The sequence below is a fragment of the Lithobates pipiens genome, unplaced genomic scaffold, assembly GCF_037356315.1.
Source record: "Lithobates pipiens isolate NorthernLeopardFrog02 unplaced genomic scaffold, aLitPip1_a1.2 Scaffold_18, whole genome shotgun sequence".
Lineage (NCBI taxonomy): Eukaryota > Metazoa > Chordata > Amphibia > Anura > Ranidae > Lithobates > Lithobates pipiens.
The window spans coordinates 339,053,352-339,074,721 of NW_027507758.1; the positions used below are offsets into that span (position 1 = coordinate 339,053,352).

At 40.6% G+C, this 21,370-nt stretch overlaps 1 protein-coding gene and 1 pseudogene across 2 annotated transcripts in view; both read right to left on the reverse strand.

Annotated features, from left to right (window-relative positions):
* Window positions 1-21,370, reverse strand: part of LOC143988096 (CD109 antigen-like) — a 249,191-nt gene that overhangs the window by 67,118 nt on the left and 160,703 nt on the right. For both annotated transcript variants that reach the window (XM_077487378.1, XM_077487379.1), the window contains 4 exons: window positions 20,275-20,487; window positions 15,768-15,912; window positions 10,671-10,844; window positions 1,984-2,065 (listed from right to left, as the gene is read on the reverse strand). In XM_077487378.1, the coding sequence (XP_077343504.1) occupies window positions 1,984-2,065; window positions 10,671-10,844; window positions 15,768-15,912; window positions 20,275-20,487 (614 nt within the window). The remainder of the gene's footprint in view (window positions 1-1,983; window positions 2,066-10,670; window positions 10,845-15,767; window positions 15,913-20,274; window positions 20,488-21,370) is intronic.
* On the reverse strand, window positions 4,948-6,036 carry LOC143989953 (14-3-3 protein theta pseudogene; annotated as a pseudogene).

Here is a 21,370-nt window from a genome sequence, read left to right on the forward strand (position 1 = left end):
GCGCATTCATTCGTTCATTTTCTACGGTATACCCGCTGCCCCAAAAATGGCTCCTGTTAAGAGACATGCTTACGAAGCGGATTTCAAACTCATCGCTATCAGTCACGCAGTAGAACAACCTGAGAGAGGTTTACGGTACGTCAGTTTACGGTAAGAGACCGGGTGGCTTTTTCCACGAATCTCCATCCCTATTGATCTGTGACTCCATGCGCGCCCATCTGACAGATACTGTTAAAGCCCAAGTGAAGAAAACGAATTCGGTGCTTGCCATCATGTCAACAGGTCATATATAAGGCGCACCGGATTATAAGGCGCACGGTCGATTTTGTGAGAAAATTTAGGCTTTTACGTGCGCCTTATAGTCCGAAAAATACGGTAAATCTCATAACTGGATGGACAGAAATAAGAAATGTTTTGTCATGTTAACCGCTTCAGCCCCGGAAGATTTTACCCCTTTCCTGACCAGATCACTTTTTGCGATTTGGCACTGTGTCTCTTTAACTGACAATTGCGCGGTCGTGCAACGTTGTACCCAAACAAAATTGACATCCAAAATTGACATAGAGTTTTGTTTTGGTGGTATTTGATCATCTCTGCGGTTTTTAGTTTTTTGCACTATAAACAAAAAAAGAGCATCAATTTTGAAAAAAAAAAAAACACAATATTTTGTACTTTTTGCTATAAAAAATATCCCCATTTAAAAAAAAGAAATAAATTTTTTTTCTCAGTTTAGGCGGATATGTATTCTTCTACATATTTTTTGGTAATAAAAACCGCAATACGCGTATATTGATTGGTTTGTGCAAAAGTTATAGTGTCTACAAAATAGGGGATAGATTTATAGCATTTTTATTATAAATTGTTTTACTAGTAATGGCGGCAATGTGCAATTTTTATCGTGACTGAAACATTATGGCGTACACATCGGACAATTTTGACATATTTTTGGGATCATTGGCATTAATACAGCGATCAATGCTATAAAAATTCATTAATTACTCTGAAAATGGCACTGGCAGTGAACGGGTTAACACTAGGGGTGATCAAGGGGTTAATTGTGTTCCCTAGTGTGTGTTCTAACTGAAGGGGGGATGGGACTGACAAGGGGAGATGACAGATCAGATGATCTGTCAATTCTCCCCTCAGAAAACCGGCAGAGATCCTGTTTCTCGCCATGTTAAGAGCGATCACAGGAGTCCGGCGGTCATCAAGACCTCCGGGCACTCGCATTGGCTCCGGGGGCGAGCTGTGGGCACACGCCCCTACTGGCCACCAGAGGGAGCGACGTAACATAACTGCGATTTGCGCAGCTGAGACATGTTGCTGCAGTACAACTGCGGCGGCTGGTTGGCAAGAGCTCCCATGTATGCATGTCTTCCTCTTTATATATTTAGCTGTTTGTCTGCAGTTCAGCATTAAAATAGATTGGCAATAAGAAAAACATTAAGGCAGTCTAAAACTAGTAAAGGTGATCCTGACAACGAAATAACACAAACTAGAATATACAAAGCATTATCTTCCATTCATTGAATTAACTACAAAGATAATAAATACATTGTTCAACAGTGAATAATAATTTTATTATAACAAATAAAATCAGCTAATCATTGTATTCACTGGATGTATTCTACTGCACTTTGACCAATACACTGTTGAAATTTAATAAGCATTTTTTACTGACAATAGTCAGTTATTACCATGAATCTATCTATGTACAGGAGACCTGGAAATGACATTTTTAATATGGTCTGACTGTTCAGATATGAAGCTATATAGAGATTTATCATTAATTTGGACCAATGATGTAAAAAAAAATATATATATATTTTACAGTCTCGTGCTTCTAAATGCATTACATTTAAGGTGATCTTTTGTAACTTGCTGAACTAAGTGCTTAAAAGCTGAAGAAAACACCCCACATCAATTAATCTGTATGATGTTTTTCATCATAGATCATCGATTTTTTATTAACATCCAACATACCATGTGCTTCCAGAAGGGTCGTCATTTCCAAATGCACTAAAAGATCCATCTTCTCTTTGATAGACAAGTTCTCTCTGGTATCCTGAAATAAATTCATTGCTGCATATAGTCAAATTTTATGAGGATCATAATTACAAATATTGAGAAGTATATGAAGTGTTAGAATATAGAATGCTTGAGCAGAAGGAAGTGGTTACCATCAATCAAATCTGAACAGTTTGGGGGCTATTTATTAATCTTGAGGCTGCTGTGGACCTTCTACTATGCAGAGACATTCATCATTGTTTTCCCATTGTGTGTATTGGAGGATTGACATAATAATAAGTAGGAGCAGCATTGTAAATATTTAAAGTATATATTTAAAGTGAAATTGTATTTTTACTAAACACTATGCATTTGTTGTTAGTTATGGGTAAAAGCCCACTATACATTTCATGGTCGGGCTGGGTGGGGGATTTTTGGTTTTGTTTATGTTGTTTTGTTTTTACCAGAGCATACTTATATGCCTATATACATGCTCCGGGTGTCACCCTTATTTTTTACTTTATACTGCCATGGGTGACATTACTCAGGAAGTTTTTGTATAGCCTGGACTTTTCTTTAAATTGTGCGTGTCTACTATGGCTTTCCTGATTGAGAAGAAAATCAGTAGACATATGTTCAAACACTCAGGTTTGTTTACTGTTGTTTCTTTTTCATTGCCAGCCTGATAATTATTGCCAGATGCATGAATATGTACATTTGCCAGTTCATTTCCACAAATGTTGCTGTTGTATTTGCTCTGATTGTTATAACTAGGGATGAGCCTGTGGTTTGAGTCGAACATAAGTTCAACTCGAACACCGAGTGTTCGTTTGCTCACAAACAAACCAAACATATGGGGTGTTTGTAGGAAATTAGAGCGCCGCAGAACGCCCCATAATGTACTGCAAGATCGCAGTGCATTGACGGCTGATGATTGGCCAAAGCATGCACCAGACCTGCATTTTTTTGGCCAATCACAGCGCGTTCTCCTGCGAGAGCCATAATTGACAAAAGGCATGGCTCAGGGGGACTAAGGCCGTGTACACACGGGCGGATTGTCTGTCCAACTTAGTCCGCTGAACCGTGTTTCAGCGGACAATCGGCTCGTGTGTGGGCTTCAGCTGACTTTTTCAGCGGACAGTCTGGCGGACTAAGTCTTTCGGAATTTCCTTAATTTTGTCCGTCCAAACTTGGTTTTGTCCGTCCAAACTTGGTTTCAGCGGACAGTCCGCTCGTGTGTAGGCAAGTTGGACGGACTAAGTATGGCGCATGCTCAGAAAGGATTTACACGGCCGAAGGTTGCATTGCAGTGTATTGGACGTCGTTTTTCTAGTCCCGTCGTACGGGCTGTACACGTCATCGCGCAAGCTTTCAGCAGACTGTCTGTTCATCGTGTGTGGTCAAGTCCGTTCATTCAAAATTTGGACGGACTGTCTGTCGGATTGTCTGACGAACTTAGTTGGCCAGACAATCCGCCCGTGTGTACGCGGCCTAAGTCCCTGCTCCATGCTATATAAAGCTGCTTTACATAGCGGCCGTGTATAGTGTGTGGATGGAGATAGATTGAGCTAGATTAGGCAGGCAGGTTAGTTAATAGCGTGCAAGCAGTGTATTTAAAAAAATCTCTCTCTCTCTCTCTCTCCCCCCCTCTCTCTCTCTCTCTCTGTATATATATATATATATATATATATATATACAGATACATATATATATATATATATATATATATATATATATATATATATACATACTCTGCATTTAGTGTAGACTCTATATTCTCTATATTCAGTCAGTGCAGGCAGTGTAGTATATATAACACAGTGTATTGAAGTGGTTAAGGGGAACTCTGCATCAAACCAGACCCCTATCAGAGCATGCAAACTGGCAGGTCAGGATGGGGGGGATGAGCAAGCACCCCCCCCTCCTGAACCATTCCAGGCCACTTGCCCTCAACATGATTAGGATTCTTTAGGGTCCCCCCAAAGCACCTTGTCCCCATGTTTATGGGGACAAAGGCCTCATCCCCACAACCCTTGCCTGGTGGTTGTGGGGGTCTGTGGGCAGTGGGCTTATCAGAATATGGAAGACCCCTTTAACAAGGGGGGCCCCCCAAATACCACCCCCTATGTGAATGGGTATGGGGTACATTGATGGGAGGCATACTGAAATGATTAAACCACCACCGCACTGTGTGCATAACATGCATATGTTACATGCTATGTGAACACCAGGATAACAAGAGCAGGAGTGTAATGATGGGTTTATTGGAATAGGCACAGGTTTGTCAACTGAACAGCAGCAAGAAGAGAAAAAAGAGAGGAGGGGAATAAAAAAAGTTTTCCACACTTGCTAATAGCAATTGAATTTAAATTAAATAGCCATACCCAATATTTATTAACTACCTTCATTACCCCAGAATGTACAACTTTGGGTTTGTATAGGGTGGGAAAATGGGGGAAAAAGTATTGTGGGCCCAACCAATAAAAGAGGGAGGGTAATCACTGCAACCAGAATTGGTTGCAGCAGTTTTCAACATTGTACATTATAATACACAACATATCAGTTGCACAAACTGGTGGTTCCAATTTTTCTATTTAATTATCAGAATATCAGAAAAATATCAAGTTCTTGACATAAGTGGCCTGTAATTACTTGTGTGCATTATATATATATATATATATATATATATATATATATATATATATATATATATATATATATATATATATAATTATTATTATTTTTTTATTTTAACATGAAATGAAACCGTTAATACTTCTCTACAGCGTGAAGAAACGTAAAACTTTATTTCCGTTACACATGCTATAGAAAATCCATGTGGAGGGATTAGGAATGGAGACGTGTAAAAGGGGTTGTTCAGGAAAGAAGTGTCTGCTGCACCAGTTAGTTGTTCTCTTCTGGTTCCCCGCTCTTGCCACCTTAATCGGTGTCCGATGTCCATAATGTTAAGTTGTCTCTATGTAGCTGCATGATAAGAGTGCTATCTTTGTAGGAGTCTTTATTGAGGGTGTCTAGTTCTGTGATGGCTTCATCTATTGCAGTCTTTGCCAGTGAACAAGCCTTTTCTGGGCTATTATGAATTTCATAATAGAATATGGAAAAATGTAGGGCTAAGCCCAAGAGGATGGGGTGGGTTGGCTGCATTTTTTGCTTGCTGATGTCAAATGCTTCTTGATAAGCTGCTTGTAAGGCCGCGTACACACGCGGGGACTGTTCGCTCAACTTTGTTCATCAAACAGTTTCAGCGGACAGTCCACTCAAAATTAGCATGGACGGACATGGCCACACACGACGAACGAACAGTCCGCTGAAACCGTGCGCGATGACGTGAACGGCACGTACGACGGGACTAGAAAACAACGTCCTATACACTGCAATGCAACCTTCGGCGTATAAATTCTTTCTGAGCATGCGCGGAACTTTGTTTGACGAACAAGCCTACACACGAGCGGACTGTCCGCTCAAACCAAGTTTCAGCGGACAGTTTTTCGGGATTTCCGAAAAACTTTGTTTGTCAAACTGTCCGCTGAAACTGTCCGCTGAAGCCCACACACGAGCGGACTGTCCGCTGAAACACTGTTCAGCGGACAAAGTTGAGCGAACAGTCCCCGCGTGTGTACGCGGCCTCAGTCTTCTATCATCTGGGGTCTCTCAGCATCCTTTGCCGCTTCTGAAAGTTATCGGTAATAGTCCCCTTTCATCTTCATCTAAAATACAGTGTCACAAACACTCTTGAGGCTCGCTCTTTATTTTCTCCAGTTATTCTTTAGTAAATTGCAACTTCTTTTCCGATTCACCTGACTTCTGCTCAGTGCTGGAAATGACCCTCCAAGAAGACCTCTTTGCTACAACCACATTCTTGTAAGCAACAGAACAAAGGTCCCTTTCTTCATTGCACAGCCCCTCTCCGCATCCCGTTACAGCCTTCATGTTGGCTGCCGTATAATTGTATTGTTCTGCCTGCTCTGTCAGCTTGGCCCTCTGGATCAGATGGGTTCTTTCTGCCATGGCTTTTGTATGATTTGGTATACACAGGAGATGGAAATAAAATTAGGAATATCAAAGATTTGAAGGACTCAAGTAATGAGCTGTGGCTGGAAATGGACTACAAGCAGGGAGCCAAACCCGGCGGGCATTCCTCGCTTGTGAGCTGCTGGGCGGCGCAGTGATGAAAAGACAGAATGAGCCCTTCTTATTTTAATGGAAAACAGTAGCATGGAGACATGAACATAAATCATAACTATGTAGCGCTACAAGACAAAACAATACATACACTATCAACTAGAGACAGAACTACAAATCACAATATAATACAATATAATACAAGAATGATTGTTACCCCTGTCTGTATAAATAGCATACCAAGAAGTGGTAGCCCAACAGATAACCACCAAGAAAGCAGTAGAAAAGGACCATATTATCACTTTTTTCCACTTTAGAAATAGACTCCCAGGAATTTTCAGATCATTGTGTGGGCCTGCTCACCAAGAAAAACCTATTTTCTCTCCATAAGACAGTCATGGCCAGTGCTTAGGACCACAAGGTAATAGAAGGCAGCATCTAGACTTTTGAAGGTAAATCCCACAACAGAAATATGATGCAGGGTCTTCTAACAAGGAGGCACTCAACTCTGTAGTTCTGATTACCTACAAATCTATTTTATTTCCCTTAAACAGTATTCTATCCCTATTATCACATATTGATTCCATTACTAATTATTGGCAATCCCATGGACCAAAATATATTTTATTTTAATTTTGAGGTGATCAAGCAAGTTTTTCCCACAGCTTTGGGTTACAAATATCAGCAATAGACACAGCTTTTTTGCATTAGTCAGCAAGCTGAAATTAAATCTTTCTGATTTGTTCTGCATAATTTAGCATTATTTACAAGGTAACACAAGCCTCTTGAATGTGAAACACAACAAATGCTTAAGGAGTGGTTTGTATGGCATGTGAAATTAGAATTAGAATTGAAACCATGCATATTGTAGACTGAAAAAACCTTATTAATGCACTGTATACCAGGGATATGCAATTAGAGGACCTCCAGCTGTTGCAGAACTACAAGTCCCATGAGGCATAGCAAAACTCTCACAGCAACATGCATGAAACCCAGAGGCAGAGGCATCATGAGACTTGTAGTCTTGCAACAGCTGGAGGTCCACTAAATGCATATCCTTGCTGTATACTGTACATCTTCATTCTAGCTAATGTATCTGAAGGGCCAGAATAAGAGGCTGTATTTTCACATGTGTGACTAGCTAAAGGCCTAATATTTGTATCTGAATTCTTGGATTACAGTTCATGCAGCCCCTGTACATTTGATTTTGAATAGTATATAACTAAGTGCTTTAATTTTCTACTACAGCTTTAGCCAATATCAGCTTTTTCTCATGCTTATACTCAGGTCCTGCCTATACTAGATCAAATCATTTTTAGTCTGAGAATGATTTGTAGGTTCATGTCATTTTTGCCTTCCCGAGAGGATATGCCCATAACCCCCTCTTTCTCCAAAGATGAAAATATTTGGCCATGTTTTAGGGAAGCTCTTAGCCCTTGTACACACAGTCGGACATTCCAACAACAAAATCCGTCTGATTTTTTCCGACGGATTTTGTCCGAAACTGGTGTTGCATACACACGGTCGGACAAAGTTGTTGTGAAGTCCGATCGTTCGTAACGTGATGACGTTTGTTCATTGCGATAGGACTACATTGTGGCTAGTAGCCAATAGCTTTGGTCTTGTAGTTTTATCTGAGCATGCGTGGCACTTTGTCCAATCGGAATTCTCTACAAACGATCAGACAAAGTCAGATCGGATCATGTTGTCGGAAAATTTTATATCCAGCTCTCAAACTTTGTTGGCCGGACATTCCGACAGAAAGAGTCAGAAGGAGCCCACACACAGACGGATTATCCGACAACACGGTCCGATCGGACATTTTACGTTGGAATGTGTGTACAAGGGCTTAGAGGTGATAGGCAAAGTAAGAAGCACTGGCACTGGTTAGAGCTTGTATAAATGTTGCATAGTGTTGAATTGTCTTTACATGACCTACCTGCCCTTCCACCATTTCAAGTAGAAGATGTAATGAAAGTTATTAATTGATTGTGCCACTTCAGGCAATACATGTGATTATCAGCAGCAAAAGCCTACTCATCATTCTCAGAGAAGCAGATTCCTGGTAGCTCATATTGTGGTAGTATTGGAAAATAATAGGATTATCTTTAAGGTAGACAGAAAGGCCTTTAATCATCAACATATTTACCCATACCCTTCTCCCTGCTCCCGTTTGCCTCCAAGCTCATTGAACGCCTTGTCCATGACCAAATGAGTCGCTACCTCATGGACAGCAACCTTCTTGACCCCTTACAGTCTGGCTTCCGCCCACAACATTCTACTGAAACTGCCCTACTAAAACTCCCCAATGACCTATTAACTGCTAAAACCAACGGCCACTACTCCATACTCATACTTTTAGACCTCTCTGCTGCCTTTGACACAGTTGACCACCTGCTCCTCCTCAGCAAATTACGCTCCCTTGGCCTCTGCGATTCTGCTTTATCCTGGTTTTCCTCCTACCTATCTCAGTGCACTTTCAGTGTCGCTTACAACTCAATCTCCTCTGCTCCCCTTCCTCTTTCTGTTGGGGTACCCCAAGGTTCTGTCCTTGGGCCCCTCCTATTCTCACTCTCTACCTCTTCCCTGGGCCAGTTGATAACCTCCCATGATTTCCAATACCACCTCTATGCCAACAACACCCAGATCTATCTCTCCACTCCTCAACTCACCCCCTCAATCTCCTCACAGATCTCCAACTTAATGAATGACATATCAGTATGGATGTCACACCACTTCCTTAAACTCAATCTTTCTAAAACTGAGCTTGTTATATTTCCTCCTTCATAATCCCCCCCCCATGACTTCACCATTAATATCAACAACACAACCATTGGTCCCTCCACTCATACCAGAGTCCTGAGTGTAATCCTTGACTCTGACCTCTCCTTCAGCTCCCATATCCAATCACTGGCTAAATCCTGCCACCTTCACCTCCACAACATCTCCAGAATTCGACCCTTCCTGACTAATGACACCACAAAGAAACTCGTTCACTCCTCGATTATTTCCTGCCTTGATTACTGCAACTCTCTCCTTAATGGCCTACCCTTAAGCTGGCTATCCCCCCTTCAGTCTATTATGAATGCCGCTGCTAGACTAATACACCTCCCTAATCGTTCCGTGACTGCTGCCCCTCTCTGCCAATCCCTTCACTGGCTTCCCCTACCCCACCGTGTAAAATTCAAAATGCTAACCATAACATACAAAGCAATCCACAACCTCGCCCCCATCTACATCACCAACCTCATCTGCAGATATTGCCAAAATCGTCCCCTCCACTCCTCCGACGACCTCCTGCTTTCTAGCTCCCTTGTTATCTCCTCTCATGCTCGCCTTCAAGACTTCTCCAGAGCCTCTCCCATCCTCTGGAACTCCCTGCCCCAGTCTGTCTGCTCAGCCCCTACCCTGTCCACCTTTAAGAGTTCCCTGAAAACTCATTTATTCAGGGAAACCTATCCCATACCCACCTAACTGTCCCCGAGCCGCTCCCATCAAATCATTCTCTGAAGCTATTACCTTTTGTACCACCACCCCCTCCCTTTAGAATGTAAGCTCTATGAGCAGGGCCCTCCTGTACCTTTTGTATTGTACTGTAATTGTGTTGTCTCCCCTATACATTGTAAAGCGCTGCGTAAACTGTTGGCACTATATAAATCGTTAATAAAAAATAATATAGAAAGAAGAAAAATGTGCTGTCTATGTATATGTGCCTCCTCCCATTTTTTGCTAATGATAGATGCTATTCATAAATAAGTGCAGTGCTTCAGTAACATGTGCAAAAATTGGTTCATGAGCGATAAACACTCTGTCTGAATAAAGCAAACAGTTTATATGAAAGCCGATTACACCAACAGTATGATCTTTCAGTAAATCAAAAAATGCAAATCTCCAATGAGACCCTCGTAAGAGAAGTCAAACACAGCACTAGTAGAGTTGAATATTCCTCAGCTCAGCAGCCCATTTAATGATTTCTTCTATCTCTCCTATCAGAGCGGTTCCCCCTTATAATACTCTCTTAACACTTCTCATAGTTTAAATCGGGTTAAAAATGTATTAGGCTCGGTTAAAACCACTTATAAAATGCTGCACTTGAAATCATCATTGAAAAACTACATATCCCAGAATATTCTGCGATGAGGGTGCATGCATAGTGACTTCATGGTTTACGGCTCTTTCCAACACATTTCATCAGAAAAGACATCATCAGGGGCACCTGATACCTCTGATGCCATTGTGCCCCTGATGACCCAGCATTAACCAGCATGGGATGACAATACTGTTGCACATGCACAGGAGAGCAGTCATGCTAGCATACAAGATCTGTGCCAAAATGTAAACAGTGTACATTCTGAAGAAGACTGCAAGCAGACAGGTAGGTTTATTTTATGTCAGAAGAGGTATTGCACGTCTCTTCTGCAATAAAGAGCTTGTGTGCTAGTAGTTTTTCTGTTTTAAAGCTTCATATCTCAACGGTGTATTCAAAGTTTTCTCATTTCAAATAACCTGACTTTTCTTACCTTCTTTCATATATGAAATCAGTTTGGGAGCATGGTCATTTGTCTGCTTTGTATTTGTAATATATTCCATTATAAAAATGATAGGGGCAAATCTGATCATGTTCTGTTCGCCACAACCACAGGGAAGTTGAATTAGTGACTGTAGACTGCTGGCTGAAGGTCCTAGAAAATCACCTATGGAACAAGGAGTTGTTCTTATCAACAAGTTAAGATAAAATATGGCTAAAAGCATGCTTTTTTTAAAAATAATTTGTATTGATTTATAATGTTATTGTTACACACATAACAAGAAAAATATTTTTTTCTTTTATAAATAGAAAAAAAAAAGAAAAAAAGAAAGAAGAAGAAAAAAAATATGGAGAATTTTACAGTATTATGTGATACCATGTAATAGCTTATAGTGCATACTATCTTTGTTACCATATCTGCCCACACGCACCCATCCAACCGCCACCCAACCCTCACACCGAATTATACCTATGTTTACCTTTTATTGATAGAAAAAGCCATCAAGGAGCATGGAAGAGTGGGCACGGACATTACAGAAAATCATTAGAATGTGCCAGAGTCGGAGACCGGCAACACATTTCAAGGCGGGGGCTGGGAGCGACAGATAGAAGTTGATTGGTTGCCATGCACAGTTATTCCAGATTCTGTCTGTTCCAGTTTTGATAAATTCTTCTCATGGGGGGGGGGGGGATTTACTAAAACTGGAACAGGCAAAATCTGGAGCTGCTTTGCATATTAATCTATTTGGGTCTGACTTGATTGGTTGATTTGGTTAAGCTTTGAAATTGAAAGCTAGAAGCTGATTGGTTGCCATCCTCATATTCCCGGAATTCATAAAGACTAGTGCAGCATGCACCAAATTCATATACCTGTCTAAAACTTTTACTTGAATTTGGTTAATTCTGCGCCACTTTTAGAATGCACCCAAGACACTTTGACAAAATCTGTCTGTGCCAGTTTATCTCTATATGCCAAAAAAGTTGCTCTTTATTAGCTCCACTTTTGTATGATACGGACTGTCCGTTTTTTTATTTTGAAGTTGTCGCATTGAATGTGCCAAAATAGATTTTGCAACATGGCGCATTTAGGAATTTGATGCATGAGTTGCTGTCAAAGCCAAAAGTTTCTCATATGCTTCATGAATTTGGCTCAATACCTTAACAATAGGGATTAATGCCAGAAAAGTGGAGCAACGGGTTTATTGAGTTCCTCACATTATATTTAAATATGATCAATTATATGATCAGTTAACTGTATGTCTACTGATAGGAAAACAGGTGTGGCAACAAACAGAGAAATGTCACCTCTTTACGCCCACCTGCCTGCCTATAGACATATGCCTACTACTGTGCCTAATGGTAAATTCAGATCTGACCATGCTAACAGAACATGTGTGAACATGTAACATTATTTCAGTAGTTTCCTTTCACAAACAAATTGCCACAGAAATCAGGCAATGTATTTTCACTTTACTTCAACTTTACTTTAACTCCAAAGTAGGCAAGAATCTTTTTACTTTATACAGTGGCATGTCTGTTTTAATCCCCATTACTGTCATCTCCTGTTGTATGCAATGTTTGCAATCACAATTATTCTTGTACTGAAGGCAAAATCAAAAATGGCATATATAATGTCACTAGTCTTTAAGATAACCCCCCTCTTCCCCCTTGTAAAGTTTTTTAAACTGGTAATCATGTTTTTCAACTTTCTTTAACAGATCAAGTTGTGCAGCAAAAGAGGGAGTTAGAGGGTTTAGACAATTTATTTAATAGGGGTGTTTACAATGGTTAGATAGTACTTATCTGATTAAAACCTTTATCCCTAAAGTAAACGGTTTCATTAACTGCTTAAAGAGTATATAAAACCAACAATTCATATCCCTGATATGTGCCTGCTGTACATGTATTAAAATGTATCCTGTTCTCTTTGTATTGCTTCCTTTCTGTGAAATCCCTGGTGTTCCTGCCAGTTCCTCTGCTTTTCTATTAACTCCTTCCCGATCGCCGTGCGACGATATACATCGGCAGAATGGCACAGGTGAGCAAAAGGGTGTACAGGTACGTCCCCTTTAAGATACAGCATTGTGAGTGTGCACGCGTGCTCTGTGACCATAACTGCGGGTCCCGCAGACTCGATGTCGGCCGGGTGCCTGCGATCATGTCATGGAGTGGAAGAACGGGGAGATGCCTTTGTAAACAAGGCATTTCCCCATTCTGCCTAGTGATATGACAGATCACTGCTCCCTGTCATCGGGAGCAGTGATAGCTTTCATGTGTATAGTAGGTCCACCCCCACAGTTAGAATCACTCCCTAGGACACACTTAAAGTGGTTGTAGGGCCGTAGGGCGGCACAGTGGTGTAGTGGGTAGCACTCTCACCTAGCAGTAAAAAGGGTCGCTGGTTTAAATCCCAACCACAACACTACCTGCCTGGAGTTTGCATGTTCTCCCTGTGTCTGCGTGGGTTTCCTCGGTTTCCTCCAGGTACTCCAGTTTCCTCCCACACTCCAAAGACATGCAGGTAGGTTAATTGTCTTCTGTCTCAAATTTGCCCTAGTATATGAATGGGGACCTTGCATTGTGGGCTCCTTGAGGGTAGGGACCAATGTGAGTGTGCAATGTACAGGGATAGGGACAATTGTAGACACTCACTCAGGTTGAATTGGATGGACTGGTGTCTTTATTCAACCTTACTAGCTATGTAACTTTAACCTACAGGTAAACTTAGATTAAGGTTTACCTGTAGGTGCTTGAAATATCTCCCAGACCTGCACAGTCTAGGAGATATTTGCAAATTGCCGTACAGTGATTTCTTCTGCGCATGCGCTGGTGTTAGAAAGGGCATGCTGTGCCGTTTCTAGCACGGGTCATGCCATTAAAGGTGGCTCCCGCACACAAGCGCGGGAGTGACGTAACACGACTCCGGCCAGTCACAGAGTTCTCAGACCCAGAAGGAAGAGGCATGAAGAATGGATGCTCGCTACTAGCGAGGAAGACAGGGACATTGTGTGTTTCTCCTGCAGGTAAGTGTCCTATATTGGGCTACTATATGATGCATAGTAGCCCATTATGCTTTACCTTTGCAGGGGAACAAAGAGGAAGTAACACCCATCAGGGTTTACTTCCTCTTTAACCCCTTGATCGCCCCCCAGTGGTTAACACCTTCCCTGCCAGTGTCATTTACACAGTAATCAGTGTATTTTCTTAGCACTGATCGTTGCATAAATGACAATGATCCCAAAATGGTGTCAAAAGTGTCCAATAATATAATGTTGCAGTCCCGATAAAAATCGCAGATTGCCGCCATTACTAATAAAAAAATGAATAATAAAAATGCCATAAAATTATCCCCATTATAACTTTTGCGCAAACCAATTAATATACGCTTATTGTGATTTTTTTTAACAAAAAATAGGTAGAAGAATACCTATCAGCCTAAACTGAGGAAAACATTTTTTTTTTATAGATTTTTGAGGGATATTTATTATAGCAAAAAGTAAAAAATATTGCTTTTTCAAAATCGTTGCTCTTTTTTGTTTATAGCGCAAAAAATAAAAAACGCAGAGGTGATCAAATACCCCCAAAAGAAATCTCTATTTGTGGGGAAAAAAGGACATGAATTTTGTTTGGATGCAACATCGCACGGCCCTGCAATTGTCAGTTAAAGCGGCACAGTGCCGAATCACAAAAAGTGCTCTGGTCAGGAAGGGGGTAAATCCTACCGGGGCTGAAGGGGTCATAAACTGACCACACTAAGCAGGAGAGACCACAATGTGGTGGGTTCTCTAGCTCTGCTGGTAACTCAGTGTACTCTCCTCCAATGATCAGACTTGTCCTGACACCCCTCCTACTCTGCAAAGCCTTTCACTGGGAAGATCAGAGTTCTCCTCTCCTAGCTATTATGCAGCTGAGAACAGAGGGAATATGACATCTTATAAAAAAGGGAAAACTGAATGGGTTGTTTTACAATGTAAGGGTTAGCTGGAGTTAGGCTTTAAAATGTTAGTCACGGTAAAATCCATCTAATCTGCTAACTAACCCATCTAATGCTGCTTTTTCTAGGCTATGTTGCTGTCCAAGGTTGACTCCAGCACTCCATGGATAGAGAAGTCACCTTAAGACAGTAAATGTGTCCTGACTGGGTCACCTCTAGCCTCTAACGCCTGAAAACCGCCCACCGATTCATTTCAGTGTGGCTTTTCACACTGGGTGGTGCTCATGCGGGATGTTCTTAAACGTCTTGTAAACAGCATCTTTGGGGCTCTTTGGGAACTGTGTATACACCGCTCCCAAAACACCCTGCTCATTAAAATGGATGGGCAGGGCTGCCGAAGCTCCTGCAAAGCGCTTCAGAAACGCTGCAACCCTTTCTTTGTCCGCTAGTGGGGGTTAAATGCATGCCGCTAGCAGTCGAAAAAGCACTGCTAAAATGATGGTAAAGCGCCGCAAAAACTAGCCAATGTCTGGCGCTTTCAGTGTGAAAGTAGCCTCAGTGTAGCCTGTGAATCCAGGAAGTCAGTGGAGCAGTGCTGCAGATGGGGACAGTGCTGCACTGTGGGCAGGGTCAGGTAAATCTTTAGGGTTGGGGGCACCAGACAGTGGAACATTTTTTTTCCTTAATGCAGGGTGTGTGTAAATGTGAAAAATGTTTTGCCTTTAGAACTGCTTTAAGTGTACTGCAATTGCTGTTTTTAAAAGGAGAAGGAGAGTGATGACTTAATCAGTCTATTGCTAATCCATTATCATCCAGTCAGAGGCTGAGGGCAGGCATGTGACCAGGATGCATTGCATAACTGTAGTGGAGTAAATAGGGGGCCCCGGGCCTGGCAGTGCTGTGTAAATTTCAGCACTATATTATTGATAGCAATACAAATGTTTTGGAAGGTACAAGAGCCCTTGTGTTTATTTTAAGCATTGCATTTAGCTGTTGGCTTGGAGTTTATCTTTGAGGTCAAACTGAGGAAAAGTAACTTTGTACATTTAAAAGAGATACATAGAACAGATAAAACATATTCTTTTGAATGAACAAATGAAATGTTTGCTACTGCCTCATTGCAATAGTGTTTAAAAATGTTAATGTTATCCTTACCAACAACAGTGATAAATGCCTTCTCACTGCCACTTACTACATCAGGAGGGAATGTAAAGTTCAAAGCTTTGGAGATATTTTGTGGTTTATTGTTCATCATTTCCAAAAGTAAAGTTTGTGAATACGAGTGTTCTATTCCTTCAGCCTGTCAAAATAAAGCAGTACACAATTAACTCTAACCCCTGCAATTAGCTGAAAGCATCATGCCTGCTAGCATTCCACATTTAGTGATCCAACTATTAAGTTATTCCCAGAGTTATGTCACACAACAATGTACTTCTGATGACCTGTGCTCATTGTCATAGAAAACAACATGTATGTCTGTATTTCTATCTAATTATATAACATACAGTAGTAATATGAAGCTACACTGACAATGTATTAAAGTGTAGTTATAAGCAAAACTTTTTTTTGTTTCAGATGGAGTTGGAAAGGATAAACACCTTTGTCAATTTACATAGTTGTCAGTGTCCATTGTAGTTAGATTCACCCTCTATATGAGTGATTCTCAACCAGGGTTCCGTGGAACCCTAGGGTTCCTCCAGAGGTTGCTAGGGGTTCCTTCAGCATTGGGCAATGTCTGCCTCTCAGATAAGTTCCCACTGTACCCAAGATCCCATTAGCTATCTGTAAGGAGGTAATTATTCCCAATGACCACAAGTGTAAGGACCATTCTTCCCACTGACCATCACACTAATGTATGAATGAATGAATGAAATACTTGTATAGCGCACAATGCGAACTGAATCGCCTCATGTATCATGAATTGTAGATTTCTGATTTTTAGCAGGGGTTCCCCGAGACCGGAGAACTATTTCAAGGGTTCCTCTGTGTTGAAAAGGTTGAGAAAGGCTGCTCTATATTGTCCTGGTGACCTGGGTCACTGAGACAAAAAGTGATGTTATATACAACATTTTTCAGTTGCCATCAAATGAAAAGGTAATAGTAAATCTTCCTATGTGGAAACCCATAACAATAACATTTACTTAAAACAGGAGTTCTTTATCCTCATATACAGTGTTGTATAAAAATATTTTGCAACAGTTTTATTGATACAAAAACATATTAAAATGTAACACATCCTAAAATGTACAGAAGCCCTGGTATGGAAACAATTCCAATATACTACATACTAAAAGCCCTATATATAATGGGCAAACACTTTAAGTAATAGTTTACAATAGAATTTCTCAAATAGTGTATCCTGACAGATGATGTTATCATCAGAATGGTGAATGAAAATCCAGCATACAGGCATATACCAAACTCAGGTTCTCAGAGATTATCAGAGGGACTCTAGTGAACCAAGATTCAACTCAGCCCAAACCTATGTATGTGGTCTCCAGACAGTCCAAGAGTACAAACCCTTGAAAAAAGGTATTGCATCCTCGGACTGGCTAGACACCTTTACATATTTTGGGCTGTGTTTAAAAGTGGTTCACTAAAGTCCTCCTGACTAGGGATAAGCCAGCGATTTAAGTCAAACGTAAGATACAACAAACGAACAGCCGATGTCAGAGTCTAAAACAAACCAAACATATGGGGCATTCATGGGAAATTTGAGCACCGCGGAACACCCCATAAGGCCCCTTTTACACTGGGGTGGTGCGGGCAGCGGCGCTATTTTTAGCACTGCTTTACCGTAGTTTTAGTGGCGATATTCGGACACTAGTGGGTGCTTTGCCGGCGGTATAGCCGTGCTGCCCCATTGATTTCAATGGGTAGGAGCGGTTTAGGAGCAGTGAATACACTGCTCCTTCACCGCTGCAAAGATGCTTCTAGCAGGACTTTTTTCACCGGAGTGAAAGGGGCCGTTTTTTTTCAGGCGCTATACAGGCGCTATTTATAGTGCTGTAGCGCCTGAAAAATGCCTCAGTGTGAAAGGGGCCTAATGCACTGCGAGATCGCAGTGCATTGCTGAATGATGATTGGCCGAAGCATGCACCTGACCTGCATACTTTGGTCAATCACAGCACACTCTGCTGGCTCATGGGGATTAAGTCCACGCCCCACACTATATAAGGCTGCTTGCATAGCGGCCATGTGTAGTGTTGTTGGTGTGGACAGAGAGATAGCTTGAGTTATATTAAGCAGGCAGGTTATTCAGTTAGTGGCAGTTTATTTGATATATATATATATATATATATATATATATATATATATATATATATATATACACACATATATACACACACACTTAAGGACCCCCTCATGTACATATACATGTACTTTGAAGAGGGATATCTCGGTAACGGCAGCAGCTGCTGCCACAACTGAGATATCCCTCTTTACAGGAGGTGGTCCTGTGTGCGATAACGGTGGTCTCCATGGCGGGTTCGCCGCAAGATCACCGTTATCGGCAGCGGGAGAGGTGCCAACCCCCCTCCAGCCGCTTACCGGAGCCGTCTGAGGTGATCGGGGTCCTTTCCACTGCTGGGTATGGAGACGAGTGAGGCTAAGATGGCCCCCACTCGTCTCTATACCATAGGAGGGCGGAAGCAACGTCAAAACGTCACTTCCGCCCATACCTCTTAAAGGTACATTTTTTTCAATGACTTTTTTTTTTATTGCATTTAAGTCCAAATATGAGATCTAAGGACTTTTTGACCCCAGATCTCATATTTAAGAGGACCTGTCATACTTTTTTCTATTACAAGGGATGTTTACATCCCTTGTAATAGGAATAAAAGTGATCCATTTTTTTTAAGTGTAAAAATAAATAAAATCAAGTAAAATAAATAAGATTTTTTTTTTTTTTAAAACACCCCGTCCCGAAGAGCTCGCGCACAGAAGGGAACGCATACGTAAGTAGCACCCGCATATGAAAACGGTAGTCAAACCACACATGTGAGGTATTACCACAATCGGTAGAGCGAGAGCAATAATTCTAGCCCTAGACCTCCTCTGTAATGCAAAGCATGCAACCTGTAGAATTTTTTAAATGTCACTTATGGATATTTTTGAGGCTAAAAGTTTGACACCATTCCATGAGCGATTGCAATTTTGAAGCATGACATGTTGGGTATCAATTTACTCAGCGTAACATTATCTTTCACAATATAAAAAAAATGGGCTAATTTTACCGCTGTCTTATTATTTTATTCAAAAAAAGTGCGCTTGTAAGACCGCTGCGCAAATACGGTGTGAAAAAAAGTATTGCAATGACCACCATTTTATTCTCTAGGGTGTTAGAAAAAAAACAATATATAATATTTGGGGGTTCTAAGTAGTTTTCTAGCAAAAAATATATTACATATATATACACTGCCTGCACTGACTGAATATAGAGTAAACACTGAACATATAGTCTATGCTAAATGCGGACTATATATGTATATATGACTGTAGAAGGATCACATATGGCGTTTGATGAGGATAAGTATTCGTATGGAGTATGCATGTCCTCCCTGTGCTTTTGTGGGCAATCCAGTTTCTTCCCAGGTTAACTGACTCCTGTCTAAATTGTCCCTAATTGGCACTAATATGTATATGCATGGGTGTGATATAGAGACCCTACATTTTAAGCTTCTTGAGGGCAGAAACTACTGTTAATTTATATTATGTAACACACTACATAAATTGTCAGCACTATATAAATGCATCTAATAAATAAATAAAATTCAAGTAGGTACTCAGTCCCAAACATCATTAAGATAACCAAATAGTATATTCAGAAATAAATGCTGACACCTTGTGGTCCTGAGAAGTTAAGATAAAAAATTTTTTTTTATTAACATCAATGTACATTTTTCGCATCCTTTCCTGAACTCTGTTTATGGAGTTCAGGCAAGGAGTTCCTATGGAACCCCACAAGAAAACTGCTGGCAAACAACAAGAATGGAAACATACTAGAAGGCCACAGATGTGTGGTGTTAGGACATGTCTTCTAGCCATCCATTACACTTGCTGTATGAATAATTCATTATTGCCACTCAATGGATAATTGTGATCTTTTCCACATGGAGTTTAGTGTACATCAAGCTGAACTCCATTAACCCTGAGGTGTATGGATCCTGGCTCAGACACAACTTCAGTGCCAACAGATCGGTCACTTGCCATGCACATAAAAGCATTGGCTTGTTCTATGCTAAATTTTAATTTCCTGCTATATATAGGGGGAAATAAGTATCAACAATTTACAATTTCCTCTGTCTAATTTAAACTGGAACAATGTCCAACAGTATCACAATCATTTGGTCTGGGTCTCAGTTCCAAGTTTTGGAGCATTATTAAAAGTTTTTTTTTTTCTCTTGTAAGTTTTGGGTTGTTGTTACTTGCTTACCTCATTGTCACAGCTGTATATACCATATACTTGGTCAAAAACGTTTTTTCAGTCTGACATAATTTCGTTTTTTTTGGTAGTCTGAAATCAATCTAGATGTTATTTAAAAATGACCGTGACAAGGAGCCTTTGAATCATTGCATTCAAGGCAAGCAAGGATGTGACTTTTACCCTTTTTATTCTACTAGGACATCGATCCAAATGTTATTTTAAAAAAAAAATTACCTTGACGAGGAGCCTTTGAATCACTGCATCTGAAGCAAGGGAGGATATGGCTTTCACCATAATTGGAATCTCGCCCAGCTGAATCGGTCTAATTGGAAAGAAAATCATTTTTCCTTCTCGACTTGGGACAGATACGGTTTGTTGGCTTCCAGTTGCATTTATAAATTCTATGTGGATTTCATATGCATCACTTTGTTCAAGGGTCACAGAAACCTATGAAAGGAAATTATGGTTAAAGGCAAATTGAGTTTGATGAAAACTGGCCAGTGGTATGTGTAATACATTGGGGTGTTTTAAGCAACAGCATATGATGTTTGTTTTGTTTATTTCTTATTGCAATGTCTGGTCTTAACAGTATACATCTATATAAAATAACAACTTGGTCTGATCTGCATTTAGCTATATGTACTTATTGGTTGTCATATTGATAAGTTCATGTTGTAATTGTATTAATAATAATAATACCACTACAAAGAAACACTAATAGAATCTTTAGAAGGTTCAGGAGGAGTTGTAGACAATTGTTTGGGAGAACTCCTTTGCCAACATGTAATGGCCTGCGTCCTGACCTCAACCCGATAGAACCTTTGGGATGAATTAGAGCGGAGACTGTGAGCCAGGCCTTCTCGTCCCCATCAGCGCCTGGCCTCACAAATGTGTTCCTGGAACAATGGTCAAATATTCCCATAGACACACTCCGAAACCTTGTGGACAGTCTTTCCAGAAGAGTTGAAGCTGTTATCGCTGCAAATGATGGACCAACACAATAATAAACCCCAAGGACTAAGACTGGGATGCCAATTAAGTTCATGTGCGTGTAAAGGCAGGTTTCCCAATACTTTTGGTAATATAGTGTATGTTTATAATACTCTGTATCGACTAGCACATCTGTTTTTCCCAATAATTCTTTGAAATGTGTATATTTATTCTCAGTATCTTCTAAAAAAATGATTTACTATTTCAACAAAGGTTTTATTTAGTTTATTTTGGCAAGCATAAAAATTAATTGAACCAGTCAGCAGCACACATGGGGGTAAGCATATACATTTGTTACAACTTTGGCTACAGGGATATAATGTGACTCACACTAAGCACA